This window comes from Dermacentor albipictus, chromosome 6 (assembly GCF_038994185.2).
Source record: "Dermacentor albipictus isolate Rhodes 1998 colony chromosome 6, USDA_Dalb.pri_finalv2, whole genome shotgun sequence".
Taxonomy (NCBI): Eukaryota; Metazoa; Arthropoda; class Arachnida; order Ixodida; family Ixodidae; genus Dermacentor; species Dermacentor albipictus.
In genome coordinates, this window is record NC_091826.1 from 28,316,310 (window position 1) to 28,335,768 (window position 19,459).

General features: G+C 47.2%; 1 protein-coding gene across 6 annotated transcripts in view; it reads right to left on the reverse strand.

The window, feature by feature from the left end:
- Positions 1-19,459, reverse strand: part of LOC135905091 (A.superbus venom factor 1-like) — a 312,000-nt gene that overhangs the window by 62,638 nt on the left and 229,903 nt on the right. For all 6 annotated transcript variants that reach the window (XM_065436075.1, XM_065436074.1, XM_065436073.1 and 3 more), the window contains 4 exons: positions 14,841-15,077; positions 9,936-10,118; positions 7,957-8,073; positions 360-425 (listed from right to left, as the gene is read on the reverse strand). In XM_065436075.1, the coding sequence (XP_065292147.1) occupies positions 360-425; positions 7,957-8,073; positions 9,936-10,118; positions 14,841-15,077 (603 nt within the window). The remainder of the gene's footprint in view (positions 1-359; positions 426-7,956; positions 8,074-9,935; positions 10,119-14,840; positions 15,078-19,459) is intronic.

Genomic DNA, 19,459 nt, shown 5'->3' on the forward strand with positions numbered 1-19,459 from the left:
CAGAATTAAGTATTTTGAGCGTCGTGCATCAATTTGCCCAACTTTCAGTCTTTCTGCACTAGTAATCTGTGGCGTCATTCAGGAAACAATCTGCATACCAGCGATTTCGCATCGCCGGCCAGAGAAACCGGGAAACTGTATTGTTAAATCTTTGGTTTCGTGAGACTAAAATAATGCTTGAGGAAAAAGATCCGTGTGAAAAAAACAGCCAGAACAAACACGACCACTGAGGACACATGCTCATGCAGTAAATATATAATTACGAGCCACCTAATTGGAGGTGTTTAGTCTGAGCTAAAGCCCCCACTTAAGACTGCCACGCGGCTCTGTAAGGTATCATCTTGAAAGCCACGCCTTACCTGGTAATAAACTGTTGAGAAGTCGTCTGGGTATGTTGTCAGGTACCTCTCGAAGTTGTCATCCGCCTGAAAGTGTCCGGTGAATGAATGAATGAATGAATGAATGAATGAAAAAAAATCAATCAATCAATCAATCAATCAATCAATCAATCAATCAATCAATCAATCAATGACAAACACATGGAGGTTGCAGCAAAAAACATAACTAGGACCAAATTAACGGCATATTCGACTGGTCACACCTGAGAGCCCTCTGGTAGTGCTGTGAAGGTAATGTAAGGCATCACTAAATTTCCACCGCGATCAGAAATACTGCGCAGTTCGATAGCATATTGACACGTGTACTTGTCTTTATCGGGCGACAAGTTTTGTCGCCTAACAAATGTTATCGCACAGCGCGGGACGCGCCTGCATGTATCCGAAGTTTCTGGAAAGTTATCGATGCTTCTATCCGCTGTCTGTTGTCGCCGAACGTTGTGTTATCTGATTTCATCGCTTGACACGAATGGTGTAGAACATTTTAGAAGGCATGCGGGTCCCAACGTTTAATCTGGAACATTCGATGATTACTGTATAAAAGCCGACGCGCTTGACCCGCTGATCAGATTTTCGACGATCGCCGACTGTGTTCGCCGCCTTCGTTGTGCTATAAGTGTAGCCTGTTTTGTGGGCACAGGTTCGCCCAATAAAAGCTAGTTTTGTATTCCACCGTACTGCTTCTTTCTTCGCCGTCACTACCACGTGACATCTGGTGGAGGTGCGGTGTAGTGACGGCGAAATCGACGGCCACGCAGTCACTGCCTGAGTCGACACAGGGGCCGATTACTCCGTAATGAGTGGACACATCGCCGCCCAGTTGAAGAAAGTTAAGACCGCATGGGAAGGCCCTCAGATTCGCACCGCTGGAGGACACCTCATCACGCCGACTGGGATCTGCACGGCAAGAATAACCATTCATGACCGGACTTACCCTGCCACCTTCGTTATCCTCCAACAGTGTTCACGAGACGTCATTCTCGGTATGGACTTCCTGGACCAGCACGGCGCAATCATCAACCTGAAGTCGAAGTCAGTAACGCTGTCGGCAGATAAAGCAATGCCGCCGGAGAGCCCTCGTAGTCACCACGCCTTGAGTGTGCTCGAAGATCAAGTGAGCGTCCCGCCTCGCTGCAGCATCGTTATTTCGGTCAGCACCGAAACACCCGCTGACGTAGAAGGCGTCATTGAAGGCGACCAACGTCTACTGCTAGACCATGAAATTTGCCTCGCAAGAGGGATCGCTCGACTGCATGGAGGGAAAACTGAAGTGTTGCTGACAAACTTCAGCCAGGAGTTCAAGCACATCAACAAGGGCACGACGATCGCGTACACCGAGGAAATTCTGGAAACAAGTAATGCGTTTGTCCTCTCGGATTCCGCCGCATCTACCCCGACGACCATGGTTCCCGAACCAGACTACGACATTAATCCAAATCTCCCTATGATTAAGCAACAGCAGCTCAGGAGTCTGCTCCGACGATACAAAGGCTGCTTTTCGACGTCATCGAGGATTCGACAAACACCAGTCGCCAAGCATCGCATAATCACCGAGGAGTACGCTCGCCCACTCCGTCAGAGCCCTTACCGAGTTTCGGCGCGAGAACGTGAAGCTATAAGAGAACAAGTCGACGAAATGCTGCGCGACGACATCATCCAGCCGTCGAAAAGCCCGTGGGCATCCCCTGTTGTTCTGGTAAAGAAAAAGGACGGAACCCTACGTTTCTGCGTCGATTATCGTCGTCTGAACAAGATCACGAAGCAGGACGTATACCCCCTCCCACGGATAGACGACGCATTGGATCGGCTCTGCAACGCTAAATACTTCTCGTCCATGGACCTAAAGTCTGGCTATTGGCAAATAGAAGTCGACGAAAGAGATCGCGAAAAGACCGCCTTCATCACCCCAGACGGCCTCTACGAGTTCAAGGTTATGCCATTCGGACTGTGCTCGGCGCCTGCAACGTTCCAGCGCGTGATGGACACGGTTTTAGCAGGATTGAAGTGGCAGACCTGTCTCGTATACTTGGATGACGTCGTCGTCTTCGCCGGAAATTTCGACGTTCACCTTAGGCGGCTGGCAACAGTACTAGAGGCCATCAGGTCATCAGGACTTACTCTGAAGCCGGAAAAGTGCCGCTTCGCTTACGAGGAGCTTCTATTTTTAGGCCACGTCATCAGCAAATCTGGAGTCCGCCCCGACCCGCAGAAGACAGCTGCCATAGCAAAGTTCCCACAGCCCATCGACAAGAAGGCAGTGCGTCGATTTCTTGGCATGTGTGCCTACTACAGGCGATTTGTCAAGAACTTTTCACGCATCGCTGAGCCGCTGACGCAGCTAACTAAATGCGACGTCGAGTTCAAGTGGGAAACACCGCAGGCCGAGGCATTTCAAGAACTCAAACGACGCATGCAGTCGCCGCCCGTACTTGCGCACTTCGACGATCACGCCGATACCGAAATCCACACTGACGCCAGTAGCCTAGGCCTCGGCGCCGTCCTGGTCCAGAGAAAAGATGGACATGAACACGTGATAGCTTACGCTAGCCGGTCGTTGTCAAAAGCGGAAGGCAATTATTCTACAACCGAAAAGGAATGCCTCGCCATCGTTTGGGCTACAGCGAAATTTCGCCCTTACCTATATGGCAGGCCATTCAAAGTCATCAGCGACCATCACGCCTTGTGTTGGCTAGCGAATTTAAAGGATCCCTCAGGACGGCTGGCACGGTGGAGCCTCAGACTACAAGAATACGACATCACCGTAACATACAAGTCCGGACGAAAACACTCAGACGCCGATGGCCTATCCCGCGCCGCCATTGACCCGCCGCCGCAAGATGACGAAGATGACGACGCCTTCCTTGGAATAATAAGCGCGGAAGACTTCGCCGAACAACAACGAGTGGACCCGGAACTTAAAGGCCTCGTCGATTATTTGGAAGCGCACACCGACGTTGTCCCCAGGGCATTTAAGCGCGGATTATCTTCCTTCACGCTTCAAGACAGTCTACTCGTGAAGAAGAACTTCTCGCCAGTCCGTGCCAATTACCTTCTTGTTGTCCCGTCAGGACTTCGTCCAGAAGTATTGCATGCCCTACATGACGATCCGACCGCTGGACACCTCGGATTTTCCCGGACACTATCGAGGATACAAGAAAAGTATTATTGGCCGCGCCTGACCGCCGACGTCGCCCGTTATGTCAGAACATGCCGAGACTGTCAGCGACGCAAGACACCGCCGACAAGGCCAGCCGGATTACTACAGCCAATCGAGCCTCCTTGCCGACCATTCCAGCAGATCGGGATGGACTTGCTGGGACCCTTTCCGACGTCAATAACCGGAAATAAGTGGATCGTCGTGGCGACGGACTACCTCACCCGCTTCGCTGAAACAAAAGCACTGCCGAAAGGTAGCGCAGCCGAAGTGGCGAAATTCTTTGTCGAAAACATCCTGCTGCGACATGGCGCCCCAGAAGTCCTCATCACCGACCGAGGAACGGCCTTTACAGCGGAGCTCACCCAAGCCATTCTGAAATACAGTCAGACAAGGCACAGGAGGACAACGGCTTACCACCCGCAGACGAATGGTCTTACGGAGCGGCTGAATAAGACCCTCGCTGACATGCTAGCGATGTACGTCGACGTCGAACACAAGACCTGGGATGCCGTCCTGCCGTACGTAACATTCGCTTATAACACGGCGGTGCAAGAAACAACACAGATCACGCCGTTTAAGCTGGTTTACGGCAGGAACCCGACGACGACGCTCGACGCCATGCTGCCCCACGTCACTGACGAAGAGAATGTTGACGTCGCTAGCTATCTCCAGCGCGCCGAAGAAGCCCGACAGCTCGCCCGCCTACGGATCAAGAACCAACAGAGGACCGACAGCCGACACTACAACCTCCGACGACGCTTTGTTGAGTACCAGCCCGGCGACCGTGTTTGGGTTTGGACACCGATACGCCGATGAGGACTCAGTGAGAAACTACTCCGACGCTATTTCGGACCCTACAAGGTCATCCGACGTATTGGCGCTCTGGACTATGAGGTCGTGCCAGACGGCATTTCGCATTCACAGCGACGTCGCGCACGACCTGAAGTGGTCCACGTGGTGCGTCTTAAACCATTTTACGGACGCTAACGAACTTTCCTTATTTTGTTTTTTTTTCTTTGCTTTGAATGCTTACTTATTATTTTCGATTGTTTGCAGCATCGGGTCGATGCTTTTTAAGAGGGGGGTATTGACACGTGTACTTGTCTTTATCGGGCGACAAGTTTTGTCGCCTAACAAATGTTATCGCACAGCGCGGGACGCGCCTGCATGTATCCGAAGTTTCTGGAAAGTTATCGATGCTTCTATCCGCTGTCTGTTGTCGCCGAACGTTGTGTTATCTGATTTCATCGCTTGACACGAATGGTGTAGAACATTTTAGAAGGCATGCGGGTCCCAACGTTTAATCTGGAACATTCGATGATTACTGTATAAAAGCCGACGCGCTTGACCCGCTGATCAGATTTTCGACGATCGCCGAATGTGTTCGCCGCTTTCGTTGTGCTATAAGTGTAGCCTGTTTTGTGGGAACAGGTTCGCCCAATAAAAGCTAGTTTTGTATTCCACCGTACTGCTGCTTTCTTCGCCGTCACTACCACGTGACAATATAAATTAGGTGACATTTTAAGGCAGGAAGGACCTAACCGCACGTTCAAAATAAGCTTCACATCATGACCTATTGAGCGGGCAAATGGGAAAGAAAACATAGTTTTACGCGAACATTAGTGATGTTTGCTGCAGTTAAAAATCGAACATTTTAAACAATGTCGACTGTGGAGAAACAGGTGTTTGTGTGGTGCAATTGTTATTTTTACTAAAATTTTGAAAATAACTAAGCAATAAAAAAAGATAGGGATCATGTTTTGAACTATGTCTCAACAAAACGAAAAACTACGCCACAACTCTATAAGTTGCACCTGTTGCGCCATCTAAAGCGGACAGGATTACTGGATTTCACGTCCCAGCGGAATATATCACTAAATTACGAGTCGGTCTCTTAAACACCTCGTAAATATTCTCACACTTTCCCACTGAGCTGCAATCTCAAATATCAAAATTGTCCGCTTCAGACGCTCCGATAAACACACTCTGCAAAACTCCAACATCTGTTTTGCTAATGTGTTGCGCATTCATTAACTTCCCTCCTCAATTCTTTAAGGTCTATCGATACTCGGGAAATCTTTTTTTCAACTACGAGACCGTAAATCGAAATTCTGCTTAAAACGGTCAAATTCAGCTTACTCACTTCAATGCAACAAAGTTTCATTCAAGTAGATTCAGTAGTTTTCCAACCATATCTTTTTATTCAAGTCGCGTGTATCGGAGTAGAAAAGGCAAGAGTTCGTCCCCGCCGCTAAAATACGGACAAGGAGCAGCGTACACATAAAAATTGGGAGGGAGACGACAGCGCGGCACTGTTTTATTCGAACGAAAGCGCTGTACATGGGTTTACAATTTCTTTACGGAAATTTAAAAAAATGGCCTGTTGCAGATAACGCAATTCTAGTTCTTGAGCTGGATTATTCAGAGAAATTAACAAATTAATAACTAGGACAAATTAACTTAATGAATAATTGTTTTACTTGCATGTATTGCAATTTACGAACCGCACCGGTTGATCTTGCAAGGCGTATCCAATTAGAATGAATTTACAGAATTACATTAGTTTGAAGATATGCGCCATAATATTGGCCGTGAAAAATGCACTGTTCCACTGAATTTTTTAACAAAATGCTTTTTTATGCATTGAAGCACAAAATTAACTGGCACGTCCATGTCTTTCGTCCCGGACTTTGGGAAATACTATCTCGAAACTGGTGTCCTCCTGGAAATCCATTTCAAGTGGGTACGTCTTGCATACTCGCCAGCTACACTTCATAACTTGCAATGTGTGCCATAAAGTAATCAATTAGGAAGGTAATTAGTGAATTTTCGTTAAGTAGATAAATATGTGTTTTGATTTCTCGCGCTAGTAACGCCCGCCTCTTCGTGTAATCCAGGTCTAAGGCATAACTGATACTAGCTGCTACGGGCAATTTCTAGATTTTTCGTATATGGTTATGATATATGGCTATACGGTATATTATATGTATATATTGTATGGCATATGGCCATGTAGTATATGGTTACCACGTATATGGTTACAAGTTGTTTTAGAACAGAGGATAAATACGCGCGAACCGAAGTTACCACGGATTGAAGACAAAGGAAAAAGCGAGAGAGAAACGTAACTGTCACATGGCCAGCAAATGAAACGTTCCCGGTATATGTGGACAACGTCGCAGCACCAGCATCTTCGAGGCCGTCGGTTCGATTCTCACAGCTGCCACCAAAGAATCACGCAACACGCGATGGGAATTTGAACGTTCCTTTAATTTGCCTGCTAATCGCCTTTCTTTAACTTCTAACGCTACTTTTGGCTCTTTTATCTTCCTGCACACAGGCACTTCCTCATAACATGTAATGTTCAGTTCAGCCCGTAAAAACATACACACGTTCATGGAAAAACTATTCACTGAGCATGTCAACAGCATCATAATCTGGTTACATGCAGTGTCCGAAGTTTGATCAAAAGTAGCAGTTCTTTATTATACTTGTCGCGCAGTAAATACAGCGCTGATACATAGCGTGCCTAGTTCGTAGACCATTTCTTCTTGCTTTGATTGAATCACGCAGGTCTTTTCATTAATTTCTGCTGCATGAAAAAAGTGGCTGACACGTGCCTCTGCCACAAGCACAATGCATCACCGTCATTTCATTTTCTTGTGGATTTTTATTGCGCTCTCTAAATGTTTCAATAATACATATGGCACTTTGTTCCGCAAACAGTATGGTTAACTGCAGCTCCCATACAATCGAGAACCGTTGTTTTCTATCTACTGCAATGGTATTTACAGTCATTCCTGCCAGTTTATGCCTGGTCAGCCTGCAAAGGTTACATCATTTCGGTGGGCGGAAAATCTAGCTGGCACTTGAGACACCACGGCAATTAAATCTACAACAGCTGTCTTAATTTCCCATTTAGTGCTCATCTCTGTTGTGTCCCAGTTTTTCTGTTTCTGCCTTTCTCGTTCTTCAAAAATCAATCAATCAATCAATCAATCAATCAATCAATCAATCAATCAATCAATCAATCAATCAATGATTTCCTTTGAAAAAGGAGGAGCACGGAACTAAAACCTCGAACAGCTTGACAAGATCCCGACCCCTTATAAGGAGGCAGTACAGCAAGATGACGGCCAGTCATAAGAATTTCAAAGCGGACAAGCGTTACGAGTGATAAGTAATACAGAATGAAAGTAACAAAACAGCAAATGATCACATAAGTAAATGGTAGTACAATAGAGCAATACAGAAAGGATGGAGCATACCAAAATCTATGGCCATCAAGTTCTGGTCGTTGAATTTTATTATAATCGTCAAATTGTTCTGTCATCTGGTGAGGAGCTTCAATATACCTAAATTGCGCTTTGTTGCCGCGAAAACGGTATTGCTTGCCGCACTCACTTCGAGGTCGTCTTTGCTGTAGGACCTGTGGTCAATAGCGACGAAGGCGTTCACCGGTGACGTGTACTTGACCAACGTTGCCGAGGCTTCCGACGGACGGTCATGGTCTGTGCGGACCTGCAGAAAAGGGTAATTTACGTGCATCTGCAAGTGTCTCTGCTACCTCGAAGCGCTAGAAGTTCGTAGTAACGAAAGTGACGGGCTAACCACTGGATGTTCTCCTACCAAACAAGTAACCGTGCTGGCTATGCCAATGTTTGTCGATAACTGCCGTCCGTCAGACTCGTACGTACTATTGGCGTAAATTTAAACACGAACAGGTCGAAGACAAATAGCGTGCATTGTTACGCTTCGAGGCTGACCTGCGTTTGCAACAGCAGCGTAATTTTTGGCTCCAAAACGTAAGCCAGAGAATATGCGCCATGCTTAAAGAGCGTCTAAGGAGTACTGCACAACTCACTCCCATGTAGGCGCTTAAACAAGTGTTCTTTCTCTGTTTTTGTGCGTCCTTCTATTTATGACTGTACTTTTTCTTAACGCATTACCAATAAATATTCATTGAAATGAAATAGCAGTACCTTCAACCTCAGTCTGATTATGCCCACTGCAAGTCCAAGGCACCTTACGGTGACGTCCAGTTACCTCCGCTTCGCGTCACCCGAGCGCGCCATGTCCTTGAAAATTTCCCAATCTCGTCACACCACCTAATATAAGCGCCATCCTCGACTGCAATACCTTAATTGCTGTAACACACAACCTAACCGTATAATACATCACCGCCTATTTCCTCTACGCACTTCTTCCTCTATACATTTCCCCCTTCCTCTTCATCTCGCGTAAAGCATCTACTACCCTCGTTTACTCTATAATACATACCGCTGTCTTCGTTTCTTCGCTATACGCCTGTAATTTACTTCCCGTCGCTAGTCACGCGCTCAGTTTCTACTTTTGATCGGTACCGTTCAAGTTTCAGTTGTGCTGGTTAGTGGAGGTAGTATGCAACGATCGTGGACATTTCAAAAGTAGCGTGGCGCGCTACTGAGCTACCGGTGGCGACTCTGCAGTGGCTAGCATAACGACTCCAAAAATTTTTATTCTTTCGGGAGTTTTCTTCTCATGGCCCGAGTTCACCGTGATCAGGGGCGCGATCGGAGACTTCACCTCCGCACGAAGGCGACAATGAAGAATGCTTGTGAAGACGTAAGGGGATCTCATTTTGTAGCGTTTCGTTGTGCGCATAGAGCTCGACGGTATTCGCACGGCGCGGACTCCTTGCCCCAGAGCGATTCACCCCTGAATAAAGTCGAGCGTCCGGCCGACAGACACCTTTTTCCATTGGGGTATCCCATGGGAAACTGACGGCAGCGTGGTTTTGAACCCACTTCCTCCGCAAGCCGAGACGGACCGTGTGAGCTTGGTGTCTCCATTTCCTGTCTCATTAAGATTGCGTAAAACCCCGAAGACGACCATGTTCTTGCACTTATCCGGATCATTAGATTATTTTTTATTGTTGCTGCTGTCTATTTTATGCTCAAAGTTACGCACAGTGGATTCAAGAGGTAATAATTTAGCAAATGTACGCACGACTCCATATGAAGGTCTGGTCGAAGATATAGATTATTCTTTCTAAATGTAGTTGTTTTTGAAGAAGGAGTTTCAGCATTTTTTTTTTTGTAGACGGGCCAGTATTGCTGCCGACGTCTCCAGCTAGCAAAATATTCGAGCAAGACCGTAGCATACTCAATAGGTAAGATTTTAACCAGAACACAATTGGAACCAGAAGTTCACCGGAGGTTGCGAAATGATTGACATGCATTAGAAAGTCTACAGCGACTAAACATCATGATTGCTGGAGTGATGCCTCTCACGCTGAAGAATAACGACTGTTCAAGTTTTACGGACTGCGGAAAATTCGTATATTAGTGGATCCAGGACCACGCGATGCCTTGATGCTAAGATTAGCAGAGATAACGACTCACCGTTACGTTCAGCCGTTGTTGACCTTGTCGAGTATCGATGACAAACCACGCCTTGCCCACTTTATTCGTTTTCTTCGTAGGAAACTTACATAAGTCTCTCGCCTCTGTGCCATTTTCATAGGTCACCGTTATCTTCGCATCAACATCGCTGGCTGGTTGGCCGTTCGCATGTCGAATGTCTGCCTGATAGTGCACAGGAGAAACAGCAATGTTGGCACTTGGCATCTGCATCATCACCATGAGTCACTTTTGCGCCAAAGAACAAAACGAACTTGACATCAGTTATCTACATGTACGTAGGGCAAAAACTGTCACTTTATTAAATAATTTACTCTGGTCACGTCCTTCCCCTACCATGGTGATCGCTTGACCAATAAGTTGATACAGTGGTGCTTGGCATGCGTTTTACCAAAAGTTAGGGGGGAGAAGGCTAAATAGAAAGCTTACAGAGATAGTACATTCGAGTGGTCGCTTTCGAGCGCTCTGTTATCGGAATCCACCGTTAGCAGCCCGTTCCCCCACTTCTTTCAGAGAGCCGCGCACCAGCTCAAAGCGCTCTAAGGCCCACGCAACTGCGAGCCAATAGACAGAGTCTTGTTCACGTGGCTGCCGTAACATCCGTTGTCGCCTCGGCATCTGCAGCGGCATTACTTTAGAGCTCAACTGTTAGGCGCCGATGGTCATTAAGGGTTACGGACTGGATCCCAAGAGAAGGGAAGCGTAGCAAGGGGCGGCAGAAAGTTAGGTGGGTGGATGAGATTAAGAAGTTTGCAGGGACGGCATGGCCACAATTAGTACATGACCGAGGTTGTTGGAGAAATATGGGAGAGGCCTTTGCCCTGCAGTGGGCGTAACCAGGCTGATGATGATGATGATGATGATGATGATGTTAGGCGCCCATTCCTGCGACGAGCGTCGGCGTCCCTCGTAGCCAAGCGAACGAGCACAGCGAATGATGAAAGAGCGAACGTGCAGTGCAGCGGGAGCTGAAAGACGGCGATAGCGAAGAGAGAGCGAGGAGGAAAGCAGTGGAAAAGGCTGCAGCGCAACCATGCGGAGGAAAGCGGAGGAGGAGTGTAAGGCGAAAGCGTGAGAAGAAAAGCGTAGTGCCGCGCAACACGAGCTCCGTGGCGACGATGGCTACGAGGTGGCGCCCGAGTAGCGCGCGTCGGACATATGGGAAACAAAGCGCTGCGTGAGAAGTCTGTCTGCGGCGGCTGCTGTGAATAGCGCCCACGCGTCACCCCCATGAGCGGCCTCTCGTGATTTTCTGAATTAGCGATGCAGTCGCGCCAACCTTAGCTGCGTTTGCAACGTGCTGCACGAGACGGCCAATATATCGCCAAATGAAAACACGTATAGATTCTGCGCTCAAATTTTGCGTTAGGGAGTATCGTAATCGGGGGTTAATTTTTTTGGCGCGAAAATTCCATTTGCGTGTTTTTATTCTGTGCGAATTTTTTGAGCGAGAATCCCAGCCTGTCACGCGAGAAGTTTAATGCAACCTATCTGCGCAAAAAATGCATAATTTGCGAAGTTAAGACATCTAATTAGTATGCTAGTGTAAATGTAGATAGGAAGCTTTATAGACGACCCGGAACAATAGAAACCAAATCACATAATTGATTTGATAAGAGAGAATTCCCATAGGGATACGTTAGGCTCTATAGGATATGCATGGAGAAGCCTATAGTAGTAGGGGTGGGCGATCATAAATTTGGACGTTGGCGATCTGAAACCTGGAAGTGGGCCAACTTCAAATTTGGAGGCTCGCCCACTTAAATATGGGGGTGAGCCAACTGAAATTGGAGATTATGTTTACACGTAGTTAGACAACTCCAGTGGAGACTCTGCATACTTTTTCTGTCTATGTCGGTTTATTCAAACAAAGGCAACGCTGAAGTATGGTCTTATTTCTCTCGTATTTGGCTGAAAGTCTCCGATCTGGCTCCGATCTAAAATGGAATCCACGTCATCGCAATCTGAGTCGGGGCGCTGTAAAACAACCGGTCAAATGTACGGTGAAATATTTGCTCAGAAAGCACTCGGTAGGCCGCATTCTACAGGCACAGGAATGAAGGAATACAGTTGTGGTGAGGTAGATTGATGCGTTACACTTCTGGAATGTAAAACAGACCACTTGTATAAGAAGCAGAGACTTATGCCAAAACGTTTCATTAATCGCCTACAACGACGAAACACGAGCGTTAAGGAAATTTCAGAAAGCCGAAAAATCAATGCGAGATTTGGATGCAGCAGGAACATAACAATGCTGCCCCCAATGTTCAATGTATTTAGTAAGAAAAATGGTTGTTACCGTAATAAACTTGAGCTGACAGCCATTTTGCACATGCATTTCGTGACTGCCATGTTTACTGAATCAAGCCATTTGAGAAAACAAGGGGCTTTCTGGCTCCGTACACGACTAGACAAATGACTGACTTCAAAAGGAACTGGCGTCTGTTGGTTTCATTTTGTTGAAAACGCAGTTTAAATCAAATTTTAGGGTGTTTAAATGTTCAGAAGTTTAATACTAATCTTATGGTTATCGTTATTGAGTCGCAATTGATTCTATAGTTTTGTATTCATAATTTTCTGCATTTTACTGTGACAGAAAGTTATGCGATGATGATGCTTGATAGTGTCCATTGGGCCAAAGAAAGCGACGCTGGAAAGCCGAAAGAAATGTGTGTGTATGCTTAATGTTTAGTGCTAGGGCTTCAAATCCGGCAAAACGGCAAAACGCTATTTGTCCGTGCGCCGCGCGATGATGCACACACACTGGAGAGGGGGCAAGGAGTAGGTACATCACGCTTTGGAGGAGAGTAACCACCCAGAGCCAATGGCGAGCTCCCGCCTCGCACGGCGCAGCCAATGAAAGCGCGCGCTCCACGACAGCTACAGCCAATAGGAAGCCGCGCTCGGCCGCGGTGGCGGCCGGTGGGGAGAAGCGCCGCGCGCAGTTTAGCAAGTAGTTTGGCAATGCCTCAGAGCAAGTCGTGTCGCAGTTCTTCGGAGATGGGCCACGGATGAAGCGGCTGGTCTATCTGGCTTGGTAGACGCGGAGCACCGGGCTCAACAGAACGCGCAACCACGACTGAAACCATAGAGTTTCCTACAAAAATTACTAGAGGGAACTCTGGCGCTAGTGTCTACGGGAGCTGCAATGGGAGCGGTTGTCCCAGCATGGGAATTATGGGAAGTACATGGATTTGCCTAAACTTCATCCTTTTGGCTTCAAACGGCTTTGTGACTTTGTAAACTCGTCATTTTCAACAGTATATTGCGCAATAAACAATTAAATAAACATCATTAAAATTGCCCGATGGCAGGATTCTAACACAGGGACACTAGCACAGAAGCCTTATATTGAAACCATTCAGCCACGGACGCATGTATCGACAAGCGAATGAAACGCCCTTACGAATTTATCGCGGGCATGCCAGTGCCTTGAGACGCTTGGCGCGTTTCGATTTGGCCACCTGCACAAGCTCAATCGTTGTAATTAATAGCAATAGTACGCGTTCCCGGCGTCTTCTGCACTTCGAAGAATATACATTGTGCTGAAATATACGACAATAAGATTTATATAGCGTAATATACAAAGCCACAAGAACGTTTGAATCCACAAGCACGAAGATCAGACAAATCCATGTACTTCCCATCATTCCCATGGTAGGACAACGACTGCAGCGCCAGAGTGCCCATCTAGTAATTTTTGTAGGAAACTCTATGGCTGAAACGACAAGCTGGCGTGCGTCGACTGATCCTGATGCTGTAGCTAAACGCGAGAAACAGTTGAAAGCAGACAAGCTGAGCAAGTGGCGCGAACGTGCAAATGAAACTACTGCACAGAGGGAACGCCGTCGTCTCGGCGCTGATGCCAAGGCCACGAGGAACGCACGGGCTAACGACACTCCCGAACAGCGACAACCCCGCATAGACGCCAACTTTCAAGCTATGAGGACTCAAGGGGCGAAGGAGTTTGCCGAAGTGTACACACCTACAGGCGCATAACCAATAACCCAAGTTGGCATCAAATATGTTGATTGGAAACTAGCACAGACCGAACGTCACAGACCCATGATAAGCCACGACACACCATGTAAAACCGCAGTTAACGGTGCGAGCGCATAATAGTTTGTGCTTAGTCAGAGCCAAAGCGTCAGCCAATTGTTCTTTTTTTTTCATTTTGCACTTGAAAGGCTGAACCAGTTCATGGAGGGCGCCAGTATCAGTGGTAACTCGCGATGCAGTCAGTGCTTCTGCTTTTCTGCGATACCTGTTCAAGTAAATTTATTCGCTAGGCTACCTTCAGATTTATTTAATCTATTCAAACAATACATACTTTAGTGAACATTACTGCATTCGCTCTGAAGTGGCGTGTTCCTTCTTTCGCTACAAATGAAATTTTCGGTATTTGAATCAGTATTTGAATCGTATTTAAGTATTTGCACCCAAATTAAATAGAAAATATTCGAACGGTTAGTTGACCTTAGCGATACTTGTAATAATAATAATATTTAGGGTTTTACGTGCCAAAACCACTTTCTGATTATGAGGCACGCCGTAGTGGAGGACTCCCGAAATTTTGACCACCTGGGGTTCTTTAACGTGCACCTAAATCTAAGCACACGGGTGTTTTAGCATTTCGCCCCCATCGAAATGCGGCCGCCGTGGCCGGGATTCGATCCCGCGACCTCGTGCTCAGCAGCCCAACACCATAACCACTGAGCAACCACGGCGGGTAGCGATACTTTTCTTTGAAGCACTTGGCCTCAAGAAGCTATCACAAACACGGGTCACTGTTAGCCCATATCTGTAGGAGTTCGACCCGATTGTGTAATGTCTTTCGCATTACAATGCACGCCCGGTTCAACGCAGCTCAGTTTGCTGAGCACTTACCACAACCGCGACTCGGGTGCCAGGCTTGAAGTCTCGTCGAGCATTCTCCAGACTGACGGTGTACGGCGTGTTGCTGAAAATTGCCGAATCATCCAGCGCAGCTTCCTGCTTCGCCGTGACTTCCTCGACCACCACGGCTCGTACGGAGAGTCTGTTGCCATCGACCCAGTCTTTCCACTCGCTTCCGTTCTTAAGCTCCTCAACGGGAACCCTGATGTTTGCACGTCCGTCAGCCAGCTGAAATCAAGTATTTTTTTAAGAAGGGTACATTGAGTGAATTAGGACGTAGTCGAATTAAATTTCGGAGCTGAAAAAGTGGAACAGAACAGAGACTGCTTGACCCTATCGCTGACGGCTGAACGTTTATTTTTTAACAAAAAAATGGGCTAAAGTAGATTCCGTTGATACGAAAATCTGCTACTGCACACTGGGGAAGAGGGGAGGGAAGTGAAAGCACTGGGATGAATGATGATGATGATGATGATGATGATGATGATGAGAAGTGGTAAGTGCTTATGCACATTAGACGGTGCCCCTGCTGGAGCCACTCGTCTAGTTCTTGTCATGCAGAAGCTTCAACAGCGCTCTAGTCGTCCGCATTGAAGTTGCAGTGTCAGGAAGAAGTAAAAACAATTACAAGTACACTAGGTTTGCACTTGCATAGCGCACTTGCATGGCATACTACATTTATAGTGGAAGAACATAAGGTACCTTACCCGAAGTCGTAAAAGGCATTATGACCAGTGCTCGCAGTAAAATAAGTAAGAAGGAAGATTGCAACAAGGCGTAGATTGTCTTTCTTATCTTATCTTATCTCTCTTATCAAATATCTTTCTCGCGTAAGATAATCGCCATGCTTTTAAACAGGCAAGTTATGCATTTAGACTGAAAGGTTTGTGCGCATCCAGTGTCTTTTTAATTATTTTTACTTCAATACATTCTCGCAAAATATGTGTTGTCAGCCATCATGTCATGCGTGCGGACGTACGTCACACCCGCCAACCTCTATGTGCACAATATGCCTAGGCACTACATAAAGGCTGCTAATGGTGCAATTAGACAATTTCTAGCCGTACGACATTGTCCAAGATTCATTAAGTAGTATGTGCTACTCATTGAAAACCGTTAGGCAATGGGAAATATTGTTGTAGTCGGCCTATAACATTGACTACATGTGCATGTTTAGGTGTAAACCTAAGCGTTTGCTCATTCCTCCGATAGAAATGCAGCCGCCGCCGGAGGAATCAAGCCCGCGACCTCGAACTCAACAGCACAACGCCTGCATGACCACTGAGCTACAGCGGTGGGTCTATGTTAACAAGCATACGCGACAGGCGCCCAAATATCCGTAAGCGATTGAGCGTTTGTGCATTGAGCCCCCTTCGGTATGTGGCCACCACATACAAAGCCGTGTGTCATCGTTCTCACCAGCAGAAAGCCATCGCCGACAGGAGCAATAATAATAATATTTGGGGTTTTACGTGCCAAAACCACTTTCTGATTATGAGGCACGTCATAGTGGAGGACTCCGGAAATTTTGACCACCTGGGGTTCTTTAACGTGCACCTAAATCTAAGTACACGGGGGTTTTCGCATTTCGCCCCCATCGAAATGCGGCCGCCGTGGCCGGGATTCGATCCCGCGACCTCGTGCTCAGCAGCCCAACACCATAGCCACTGAGCAGACAGGAGCAACAGGCCATATTGTTAAAGAAAAGAAGGGAAGAAAGCATCACCCGAACCGTAAACCAATAAATTGCTGCGGGTTCGTATGCGAACATACACGCTTTTTTTACTGAATTGTCTCAGCGATTACGCGCTACTGTGAATGCCCGAAAAATATAGATGAAATGGCACATTTTCAGAACAGCGCCTTCGCTTGGCATACAATGCTGGAAATTGGTGAGCATGAAAGCATCTTGCAACGTGTCTCCGTTTAGGAGTACTTACCGTGACAGCTCACACCGAACACCGAACACACACACACCGAACATCGAACATCCACACCGAACCGTCGTAGGAAATAAAAGGCGAAGCGTTCATTCGCTGTCGCACACACGCACATGGGCACACCTTTATCATTCTACAATGAAGATATAGAATAATCTATAAATTTCGAACAACCCTTACACATAAAGTCAAGCAAGCATTTGCACGCAAATGAACAAAAACCTCAAAGGTCACAAGTCACCGTATTGCTGGGCGGAGCATCCAAGTTCAATTACAGAGGCGACGATAGCTTTGAGTGTCCCCTGCGACATTGTTCAAATGGGCATGAACAGTACGGCGATGTGGCAGGACGGGGTATACTCACGACGCAATCTCAGCAACACCCTCGAACAGCAGCAAGGAGGCTGCATTTGGCGTTCCACGTGAGCGTCCATTACGTGCAGGAGTGCCCCACTTCACTCAAGGTAGAGCAAGTACGTACACTGTAAAATAATTTACCCCCTTAAAAGTGAAAAAGGGTGTAAATGCGCCTATAGCTCACACACTTAGGGAGTTCTTTGTATAACGGAAACCCTAGGAGTGGGAGTTAGACACATTTACACCCCTTTTTCACTTTTAAGGGTGTAAATTATTTTACAATGTACGGGGAAGACACGCGTTGCGTGTTCCCACTCCCGGCAGGCGCGCGACGCGACCAGCGTCTCACGCGAAAGTGGACGCTGCCATGCAAACGCCGTAGCCAGGTGACGAAGCGCAGTGTGCAGAAGGCGATGATAACTCGCGACATCAAACATCGCTGAATGTCCCGACCAATTTTATTTTAAACCTACTTCAGCCCGACCCACGAGCCCCAATGAAACCTGCATGAGAACTGCGACGTTCTACACCGGCTTTAATTTAAACGTAAAAGCTGCAGGCCCAGGAGCACCATGCATATACGGGCGGAAGCCCGAAACCTAATCCGTCCGTCTGTCCGTTTGTTTGCGTGCTTGCCTTCTCCCGAAGTCTCGTGCCCACTATGGGGTATTGGCCAAGACTCGCATGCATTAGAAGGCGATTCCAAGAAAACAACTGGACAGCCTGCATCTTGTTGTTTCCTCTTCACATGTGGCACATGCTCACCGTAAGATATCTTACTTCCACTGCTGCTGTTTGCTACTGCTATGGCAGAAAGTTGTTCATTGTTAAGAAAATTGTTAACCGTGGTGTTGAGTCCTTTTCAACATGGCACGTCTTCACGAGGAGCATTGGCGCCTATGGCTTCTGTTGCATTCCTTTCCCAAAATTTTCCCAATGGCGCCGCCTTCCCGGTTTGGAACCGCGCATCGAGAAGATGACGATGATGGTTATGATGATGATCTTTCAAAACGTGGCACGTACCCTCAATGAACGGGGGGCCCAAGATTTGAGCGATGTGAACGTACGAATAGTTTCACAGTGAAGGAAGAACTGGGAAAGCGAGCAAAACTTTGAACAAGGGTATTTCGTGCAGTTGAGAAGTCAGACCAGGCATGTGGATAATTACATTTTAAAAGATATAAGAATAAGGTTCGCTGAGCGGCTTACTACATGTTTTTTTTGTTTACGCCTTTTCCTTTACGCCTTTCCCAAGAGCACACTCGCGATTTTGTTGTCGTCTTTGCATCCCATTACAGAGTGCTACTGAAGTAATTGTCATGCAATTTTTCTACGGATGACTATGCCTTTGGAATGCAAGGAGAACATGTGACATTTCTTTAGCGTGCCACAACTGAACCAAACACGGTTGCAAATGCTTCACTGAAGTTCCAGCACCAGACCGATAAGAAGTCATAAATGGATTACGTTTCATTCTCTCTTTCTCTCGTTCTCACACACACATACGCGGATACCTTTTCTTTATCCAAAATGACCCGCTATACGAGAAAATGCGCTTAAATTCGTCACTTCCCCTCGGCCCGGCCAAAGTGTGGTTCCAGCGCAAAATTTAAAAAAAAGAACGAAAGCTTCGCATTCATTCTGATAGCAAAATCAATGCTCTCCTTCCATGTGAATTGCGCTGTAAAGTTTTTGCAGAATACACTACTAGACTCAACTAAGTTACCCTTACGCTTCAGTGCCCTGCGAAGATTAATCCACTGGCTTAATCCCCTCTTTACCTGCTGCAGTGGCTCAGTGCTGAGCAAAACGTCTCCTGTTCGATTCTCGACAGTGATGATCCGCATCAATGAGGCCGAATGCAAAAAACGCTCGTCTATTTAGGCACACGATAAATAAACCGCGGCAGTAGAAATTGATCCGGGACTCGCCCCCCCCCCCCCCCCTTCCTTCTCCTCACTGAAGCTCTCCTCCTGACCAAGCACTATGTTTCGCGACTGAAGACCAAGTAATATCTTAACTTCGCCCTTGCATCGCCCCGACCGGCACTGCCCCGAAAAGATTGGCCTCAGTTCAGCACGTCACGGTTGCTTGGTGAAGGTGTAGAGTGCATGTGCAACGTGTCAACAGTTCCTTGCCTTCCCCTGTAGAAACTTCGAACGGCTCACGATTAGACGGGGAGCTGTAAGGTTGGGGGCTTCGAACTCGTCGCGGTGGCCAATGAGCGTTATGACATTGCGTTGTGCTGCTAAAGAAGATGTCGCGGGTTCGATACCAGTCTCGATGGCCACCCACTGGTGCGGACAGAATGCA